Source organism: Labrus bergylta, chromosome 15 (assembly GCF_963930695.1).
Source record: "Labrus bergylta chromosome 15, fLabBer1.1, whole genome shotgun sequence".
NCBI lineage: Eukaryota > Metazoa > Chordata > Actinopteri > Labriformes > Labridae > Labrus > Labrus bergylta.
In genome coordinates, this window is record NC_089209.1 from 12,795,072 (window position 1) to 12,805,241 (window position 10,170).

General features: G+C 41.2%; 1 protein-coding gene across 1 annotated transcript in view; it reads left to right on the plus strand.

The window, feature by feature from the left end:
* The window catches only part of mettl24 (methyltransferase like 24), a 38,372-nt gene that overhangs the window by 25,479 nt on the left and 2,723 nt on the right, over positions 1 to 10,170 (plus strand). Inside the window, exon 4 of the mRNA XM_029277147.2 lies at positions 4,821 to 5,046. Within this exon, the coding sequence (XP_029132980.2) occupies positions 4,821 to 5,046 (226 nt within the window). The remainder of the gene's footprint in view (positions 1 to 4,820; positions 5,047 to 10,170) is intronic.

Consider the following 10,170-nt stretch of genomic DNA (forward strand, 5'->3'; position numbering starts at 1 on the left):
CTCCGACAAAAATAATATTATTCGGCTAAACTTTTTGGGGCCAGGTAGCAGTAGGGGTTCCTTTTTCTTGAAGTGTTTTTTTTTCAGGACAGCTGCTTTAATTTGTTGACTAACACTGTAAAAAGATAAAGAATTGTCCACCTCTGCCTTAACTTTACCTCACACACCCACCTTGAATGCCACATCCACTCCACCTCTGCTTCCTCACCTTGAGTGGCAAGTAATCTTGCATGGAGTCGGCCAGGCCACTGAGGTGTTTAACCTCCTTAAAATTGGAGAGTCAATCATTTCCCAGTTGGCTCTGCCCTGGATCAGCTTAGCCCGGTTTCTGCTCCTGCTGGGCCTCCACTGCGCAGAGGTCTGAAGGGATTTCTCTGCAGGAGAGCGGGAAGCTTATTAATTTGACTGTTGAGAGACAGCACAGGTGCGCTGGCATCGAGTCCAGCCGGGGGCACAGATACTCAAGCTGAAAGGAAGAGGAGTATAGGGAGGACAGGCATACTGCTGTTTCTGGCATCCTGCCTCTCCGGTGTGGAGGAGTCAAGGGTTAAAGAGAGAAATTTGAGGAAAACATATCTGATATCTTCTGGCTGAGTGATGAGAAGTCACTCATGCAGACGAGCTACATGGTCATGCACCAACAACGAAAGGAATATTTAAATGCTTCCTCTCAATGGTTAATGCAAACACTGTAACATCTGAACCTGAATATCAGCACGAGGGGAAATGTAACTCATAGATCTGATCTTCAAGTCAAAGAAAGCTGTTGTATTTTTTTTTTCTGTTATCTAACTGATACGAAAGACTTCTGAACTGAATTCAATTTACGCTAAGTTTCCCTTAAGCTATGGCTAATGCGATAACAGTCAAACTATAGTATAATAATAGTCTTTTAAAAAACTAAATTACGAACAAAAAGAAAGGTCCTTAATTCCCACTACAACTAGTTAGACTGCATTCGGAAGTTTCTCTTTACTAGATATGCTAAGCGATGTTCTCCTCCCTATGTCCCCTATCTGACCTACATTAAAACACACACACACACACACACACACACACACACACACACACACACACACACACACACAGACACACACACACAGACACACCTTGGCCATACTTGTGAATCTATTCCTGGTATGCAGAGTTTCCCACACTCAGGAGATTTCTGTGCAGAAGAGGTACCAACTCTGGGCTACAGTCCACTGCTGCATATTACAATGGCTTTAATAGAAATGTCAAATCGTGTTGAGTGTGCAGTTGGTGTACACTGTTAAATTTAGCGCCATTCTGAGTTTTTTTGTGAGCACATTTTTCTGTGTTTTTCTAAGTGTGTAACGTCGATACGTCTCATTTGTATGCTGTGCAACGAGCCATGGACGGCTGTGCCTGGGCAGGATGAGCAGCTGTTCTCTGATTGGTCTCTTACATGGTAGTGGATGGTCTGTGTGCTTGTGCATGTGTGTGTGTGTGTGTGTGTGTGTGTGTGTGTGTGTGTGTGTGTGTGTAGTTGGGGGGTGTATTTTTCCACATAAAAGGCTACTTACCCTACCTTTCACCTCGTACTCGAGCTTACCTCTCTCATTTCTTCTCTGTCTGACTCCTCTGGAACTCATTTCAATCTCTGACTCTTTGCTGTTGACCAGACGTGCTTTTATTCTCCTGATGCTCGTACAGTGCAGATGCTTGCTGGAATAAGAAGAATGAATCAGAGAATGAATCATGAATTATTATAGCGCATGCTCCAATTGAACAGTAGACATTGGTATATTTGATGCTTCTTGTACAGCATCGACAGAAGTAATATAATAGGCACTGATAATGTAAAATGCAAATAATAATTACTAGAATAAGAGTTTTTTATGCAATCCAAAAACCTTTAAGATTCTTTTCAGTGAGGGAGTTTGTACCATCTTCACATAAAAAAAACAACATTTTTTAGGGTATATTTTTGGGCTTTTTATGCCTTTATTGTAGAGACAGGACAGTGGATAGCATCAGTAATCAGGGAGGGAGAGAGTAGGGAATGACATGCAGGAAAGGAGCAAGAGTTGGTATTCAAAGCTGCCCACTCCCCATAACCACTATAGGCTACCGGTGCCCCATTAACTTTAACTATGCTGCCTCTCTTGCGATGGCTTACCGTTAAATTCTTTTGCCCCAAGCCATCATCTTACACATTTTTGCACAACATTAAAGCTCTTCCATTACACCTATTTAACATTTAGATTCTATTCTTTTTTAACAAGAAAAATTCCCTGTATGTTTAAGCCCATGTGACAATAATCCGGACTCAGGTTCTGATTTTGAAAAATTTATTTTCTCCTCTTCATCAAGGAAGATTCCTTTAGGGCCCAATTGTTACCTTTATTTTAGTTTCACTCTCAACTACCTTTATCAACTATCTCGACTTCATACACTAATCACATCAAAGTTTTCCTCACAAGGAACATGGTAGCTGACAACACTCTAAAAAAATGTATTTCATCCATGTCCTTCACATGCGTCATCTCCTGCTGAACCGCCATTCAGCCTTCCTAAACTTTCCAACTCATGACAAACTTTCCTTGCAAACTGCAGGCCATGTGTCAGTGGTTCACATTTAGAGCACCTACATATGTAGTCTAAAGAACAGCAAGGGAATTAAAAAATACCTTCACTTCATCTCTAGGTGATCATGCATATTAATGTGCTGCAATGTGCGAGGAGGGAGGGGGAATAGGTGCGCAGCAGAGTAAGGATGGAGGTGGAGACGGAGATAGACACGGGGATTAGGTATATTTTGAGAACATTTGGCTTGAAATGAATAAAATAGAAAATGGAAGATTTAAAGGCATAGGCAGGCGGATAAGAAGGAGAGAGAGCGCCAGACAGAAGATATTTCCAAGCCCACCAAGGGTTTGTTTGCCTCAACTCTCAGTCACAACATCCAGACAGGCTGTTGACATAATAGTTCACCGCGAGGACAGGCAGATTTGTGGTCCAAAACCTGTCTTCTGCACTCTGTGTTCCTGAGTGAGAGGATATTTTAGCCTCTAAAAAGAAAAAAAAAACCTTTTATCATCCCCGTCGTCCACAAGAGCTTCTGATGCACTGGGAGTATTCCTTGCTCCCTGTCACTGTACTGATTCCTGGCTTAAGAAACAGCATATGACAGTGGGAAACTCTTTATGAAATATTTAAAATACAAAGTGCGCTGAAATGAGACGTCTTGTTGCATCCCAATCTCTCCCGTAGACTCATTTTTCATCTCCCTGCTAGCAAGAGATGCACTCAGGGACCCTGGTGCCTCATCTGTAAAATATGTGTACTGTGAAATGCTCTCCCTCTGCCGCAATTACAGAATACAGCCGCAGCACAAACTAGACACGGGGGAATGCGGAGACAGCGGCTGAGAAGGGTAGAAAAGGGAGAAAATTGCAGAATTAGAGGGGGGGGAGAGAGAGTGAGGATGAGGAAGTGAGCATGAAAGAGCGGGAAATGTGTCTGAACACAGATTTACACGACAAATGTCATTCTAGGGAGGTAGAACTCTGAAGAAGACTAATACAGAATCAGAGAGATAACAAGTACCTCCTGAAAAAAAATCCTTCCATTCTCTTCCTTTTTTAAGATTATTGTTTGGGGCTTTTGCCTTTATTTGGAAAGGACAGCTGAAATAATTACAGAGAATGTGGGGAGAGAGTGGGGGATGACATGCACCAAATAGCGTCAGGATCAGGAGTCAAGCTTGCAACCCATGCGACAATAACTATAGCCACTGTTCATGAGGCGCCTGCTCTAGTAACTGAGCTCCTCCACTGAGCAGCTGGGGCTCAGTCAGTAGAGTCAGTCGTCTCTCAACCGGAAGGTCGGGGGGGGGGTTCGATCTCCAGCTCCTGCAACCACATCAGGTGTGTCCTTGTGCAAGACATTTAACCCCATGTTGCTTCAGCTGCTTATACGCATATACATACATGTGTATGAATGGATTAGTTACTTCATGATGATAATGGTACCTTTACATAGCAGCCTCTACCATCAGTGAATGAATGGGTGAGAATGGGAAGGGCTGACCTGCGTTGTAAAAGTGCTTTGAGTAGTCAGAAGACTAGAAAAGCACTTTACAAGCTCAAGCTCGTTGGTCAATCACTTTGAGATGGACTGAAAAACCTAACAAACAAAAATAAGCCGATGGATCACCATGAAATATTTTTACATTTGTTTTATTTGTGTCTTTATTCGAGAGATAGGACAGTGGATAGAGTCAGAAATCAGGGAGAAAGAGAGAGTAGGGAACAACATGCGGGAAAGGAGCCAAAGCCAGGCCCGCCCGCTTGGAGGACTTAACCTCTGCAGCAAACCAGGATGGTGAAAATGAAGCCAATGCAGAAGAGCAAAAAACGGCAGGTCCTTCCTTGAGGCTTGCTCGAAAAGCAAAGCAATCCCCATTTGGTCCCATATAAAATGCCCATATTTACAGCAGAAACAAACATGTTAACAGCCTGCTACGGAACCTGTTTTTCTCTACAGCTCATGCCTTTACCATTAAAAGCTGTAGAGGGGGTGATTTTTTTCACAACTCATCTGATTTGATTAAATCAGGGGAAAGAGCTATGTATAATTTGAGGCGTGGCTGATTTAATGGACAGGTGGGCAGGTAGCCAGATGGCAAGCCTGTGGCCTCACTCCCCCTCATTACCAGTTTCATGCATAGTCAAAAGTTAGCACGAGTCAGCGTTTCCAAAATGGCGTCCACCATCATTTTTCATAGCGTGTTCAACACGTAGTCTTATCAATGACACACTCACCCTGATTGTCTTGTGTTGTTTGGGCTACAGGTTGGGCGTGGATGATCGCTCCCTGGAGCGTTCTCTGGCAGGTGCAGGATGTGAAGTCCACTGCTTTGATCCCAGTCTGAAGCAGCCTCACCTCCAGCAGGATGAAATGTGGCTCCATCGGCTCTCTGTAGACTGGAGAGATCCTAACCCGGCCATTGTCGCCCAGCGACAGCACGCCACCACAAAGAAACTCGCCACCATCCTGAATGACTTTGGACACAGACAGGTAAGAGGTAGAGCGTATAAATGGAATTCTATGCAATTTTCTAGGGTTATAATATGATTTTTGTTATGGATTCTGTCATCATAAAATCGCCTGAAAATGTATGAAAGTGAATTTTCTTATTGGAGTATTTGACTGCATGCATGCAAACACAGGCTCCTTCCTGTGCCTCCAAATGTAATACAGCTTTACATGATTCATTCCTCTGTTGTCTGTCTGAAGTTCCAGGTGGATAAACTCCCATTGATTATTTTGTTTTCTTCGTTTGAATATTATCATGCTGAATGTTACCTCTTCAAAGCCCCCCAGGGATTGTGTTCCACCTCATCAGATATGGATCTGCATACAAGATCACACACACACACACACACACACACACACACACACACACACCATGCTCAGGGATAGCATGCATACTAATACAGCACACAGTTATAGATCCAGAAAATTCTTGCTTAGGAACAGAATGAATGACTTTTCAAGGTCAAGGTAGCAAAGCTTTTCTTAGATAGACTAAAATCACGAATAAATGACAGTCTCTTTTCTCCACTCATGGCGTATTATCACATTCTTATTGACTGATGACAGACGGTGCATTTAGCCTGCAACATTAATTACTGGATTCCATTAAAACCCATTTTTAAATGGTTCTAGCAGCTTGTAAAATATGGCTTTAAAAATGTTTTAAAGAAACAAGTCAATTTGAAATTCCCAAACTTGAAGTTTAAACAGACAGAATTTTTCCAAAACAAACACACAACGAAATCTAATTAATCGTGGATTATTGTCCCCAGAGGTGGGACCCTCACGTTGTTGGTGAACCACTGACTTTCATTGAGGAATACCACAGGTCAAAAGTCCTACATGTATACAAAAACGTCAAAATCTAATAAGCAGACTGTCATGAATTTGTCACATTCATCTCTCAGAAGTACTATTTTGATTTACTTTTGTGTGTAGGCTATTCTTTGTTGGGTGCCACTGTCTGGAAAACTTACTTTACTTTAAGAATTGAAACATCTTAACTTAAAAGACAGTTTGTAAAGAAATAAGTGGACCATATCCCTGAGAACGAAATATTTCCATTTTCTTTGTCTAATGCTTCTTTAAAGAAAAAACTAATAATATGACCACTGCTATAAGCCTCTAGGAATACAATTTTGTTAATGTGTTCGTTTTGTCTGGCATTGCTATATTTCTGCTACTAAGGGGAAGGTAATAGACATTTCCCTTTTTTTTTTTCAATATGCTGCAGACAAAAAAGCTACAACCAATGAATAACCTTTTTTTCTACTTGCCCATAAGCTGTTAATTCAAAGAAAGTTGAAGTTAGCTTGAGGACCAAAAATGCCCATATGTTGGTCAATGGTGTGTCGCCTTGGCTAGATAATGAGTCACTCTCTGGAGCCTAAAGCAGAGCAGACATGCTAATACTAGAGACTGATATCTTCTCAGTGTGTGACGAGAAATGAACATTGGTGTGGGTGGCTTTGCATACCATATTGCTCCATTGATGACAGTATTAGCCTATTTTGAATGCAGAGCGACGCATGCCTTCTTGTAATGAGGTTTTAATGTGAGTACATAGTGTGCCGGAGGAGCAAGCAGCAGCTGAACAGCTTCCTCTCTTCATCTCCTGTCCAGCCTCTGTGACAGATAAAGCACCTAAGAAGAAACAGAGTCACTTGCAAAGGTCGAAATATGCATTTGTGCTGCGTTTCTCGTCTGTTTAGGTTAGAAAGTAAACTGATGACTCATCCATGGAGCTCTGATGACCAGGCGAGCTGCAGGCACTGTCGATACATGGACAAATGTCAGTGGCAGGAAGCCATGTCTCATGTATTTAAAGAAACTGCATATTATTAGGCTAATTAACCTGTCTGCATTACACAATGCAAGACATTAGAGAAGCACAAAATTGTCTGCAGCTCTTCCATTAAACAACAATTTTATTTGTGGATCTAAGTGTCCAATCCTGCATCCAAAGGTGTCTTTGTTGGAATCCAGCCTGCAATCCATACAAATGCCTTTGTGCCCTTTTACTTAGACACAGCAGTGTATTTAATTTGCTGCTAACATTAACAGGCTTTCATGCTAACAACACAAGTACAAAACGTAAATGTTTAGTATGTAGATCGTGTTTACCAATTTCATAATCTAAATTTAGCAGCATAAGCTAATGTCTGCAAGCACAGCTGAGTCTGATTGATAAGGACGGGGAAGTGAGGCAATTTTAAGACAATTTTGGACTTTGTATGGCTAAGACTGAAAACAGAAAGTATCACCCTGCAGGTAGAGCTCAAGAAAAGGACAGTGAGTCACCAAAGTCACTAGGATACATCCTCTGGGAGCCATGAAGGCCTGGGCCAAAATATGTGCCAATCAAGTTCACAGATGACGAGATATTTTTACGGATCGGTGAACAGTAACTGACTCTGTGATGGAGCTAGATCAAATGACAAACAAAGCTAGTAGTGGTCTTTCTCAAGGGACCATGAATAAAATACACATGATGTGAAAATGTGAAAGTTACTAAAATTCACTCTATATCAAAGTACATTTCCAGCCTGTCTAAAAAACGGTATGATGCTCTGTTTTTTTTTTAGGTCTTTCCTTTTATTTAACTAACTTTAAGTTTTGAAAAGATCAATATGCAACAAAGCTTTTCCAAGTGAGAGCAGCACTGGAAGATAAAACATCTGACACACAATCTGTCTGATGTCGAGGCAGTTGTTGAACTGCTTCCATTAGCCCAGTGTTGGCAAACCTCTCTGATGTGTAATTAAATATCTATGATGGCTATCAGCTCTCTGGTGGCCGGTGTACTAATTAAAGCACATAAAACATAATATGATGAAGGTCAAAGAAGCAGTGGTGATTTTACTCCCTGCCATTGAGGAAAAAACTGTTGAATGACTCGAACAAGGTCAATCATTTGGAACAAAAAAAGCCAGTACAAAAGAAAAAACAGTAAATAAAAGGCGAGTTAATATCCAGGATTTGTCCATCATGTGTAAGTAAACACATTTCAGGCCACTTAACGAGCAAAAGTGTAAACTTCCATTTAAGGTTGTTTTTTTTCCAATCAACAAACTTATTTGTTTACAAAGACTCAGAGAACTTTCATCAAAAGCTCCTGGAAATTAAAATGTGTCCCAGCGTGCTGCCTAATCCTAAGGATGCTTTGCAGAAATAATTACCAGGGGTATTTGGATCACATACTGTGTGAGACACTGGGAGGAGAGGAAATATCTACCCATTGGGAATAAAGACTGTCTGCAGCAATCTGACATTCTGTTCTCAGTAGTGGTGGTGGTGTGTGAGGGATGTGTGTGGAATGCAGAAACATGACATGGAAAATACTCTACGTAGGCATCTGATCAGTTGTATTACTGTTCCAAGTGTTATTGGTTTGGGTTAATCATGAGAGCTTACACAATTGAAGTCACATTTTTCTTTTCAGTGTTGATGCAGTAGCAAAGATGCTGAGAATTCTCCAGGGAAGATAGATTTAAAGGGAGTGAAATTACATTTCAAAGTAAACATAAACCAACAATTTAGTTTCTATTGATAGACAAGCTTGTATTAGTAACCCCTGTGCATTCATCAAAAATAATCCTCCTAATGTTACAATGTTCCAATTTCATTTCGTTGACGCTTTCATCCAAAGAGACTTCCAACAATGTCAGAACATCACGAGCAAGGATCTAGACAGGAGGAAACAACGTTCCAACAAACAGCTTTAAGTACGATAGGAAACAGGTGCTGACAGGCATCTTATGGAGGCAATGCACAGGGTGCAGAGAAGTACACTATTTTTTGTCATCATCATTAACAACAACAGCTGCCACTGGATATCATCATCATCACCGTCATGAACATTCAACAACATCCTCAATACCATCACCAGTAGCTTCTTGAGGTGCATCAATATGGTTAGGTATGTGGGTGTTCATTATAGAGCTGGGTGTTTTCTTAAAGGTAGAAAGGGACTCCACAGATTAAATGGAGGTTCCACAAACAGCAATACAGGAGAGAAGCTTCTAGCTTGTAGCTTAGGGCCCTGTTCTGAAGGTAGTGTCAGACACCTTTAATTGGTATAGCAGGAGGTAGGGCTGGGAAATCTGGACCAACAAATCAGATCTTGACATTTTTACCCGAATAGTAATTTAAAATGTATATCTTTGTTTTGAAGAAATAACAAAAGGTCAGTTCTAATCCAAATCCACATGGATCAAATGCTACTTTTCACAGAAACACTTAAAAATCCAACATGAACATGAAAAAATGACATACAAATAAACTACCTTGTGGATTTATCTGCAGAGGTTGAGTGAGCATGCACAGAGGCCATGTAGTCCTGGTATGCTGCTTCTCCTGGAGAAGCATGCTCTGACAGGTGTAGGGTCTGATCTTTCTGATAGGGTACAGGGCATATCGACACAACCCAGAAGTTAAGGCCATGTGAAACTTAAAGGTTAGCTGGTCATCAATCATGACACCCTTATTCCAGGCAGACTTTGTGGGCACGTTTTGCTGAATTTTAATCCTTATTTCAGCCAAATGTCTCCAGTTTTTGTAAAAAACACATTTTTTTTCTCTAAAAATCAGACACCTGTCAGCATAATTATCCCTTTGTTTTTTCTTGAGTTAAAGCAACCATTTTGCATGGCTAACACCGCACAGCAGTGTAGCAAAAGCCCTTCAGCTTCAACAACATACAGGTTTTTATATCAGCAGATTTTTGCAGCACATAGTGAGCTGATATTTGCGGTTCTGGATCAGAGACGACTGTGGCAGGGAAGCAATGCATGTGAAGCTCAGGGAGAAAGAAAAAGACTTTACATCCGTCAGATAGAATGAAGCTGTACTAACAGCTCCAGATAACACCCACTCTTGTCAGATGCACATAAACACAGTGTGACAGACACACACTTATCAAAAGATACCAAGTGAATAAATCACCTCTTGATGATGCCACATCATTTTCCATCACATATTTCCTTTCCAATTTATGAACAGATCTACGTTGGGAGTCTTTGAGCCCATGGGGAGAACAGAGGACAACATTAAGTCTCCTTCTCTGAGAGTTCCTGAGTCTTGTTCAGTTCCACTAATGAGGACTGG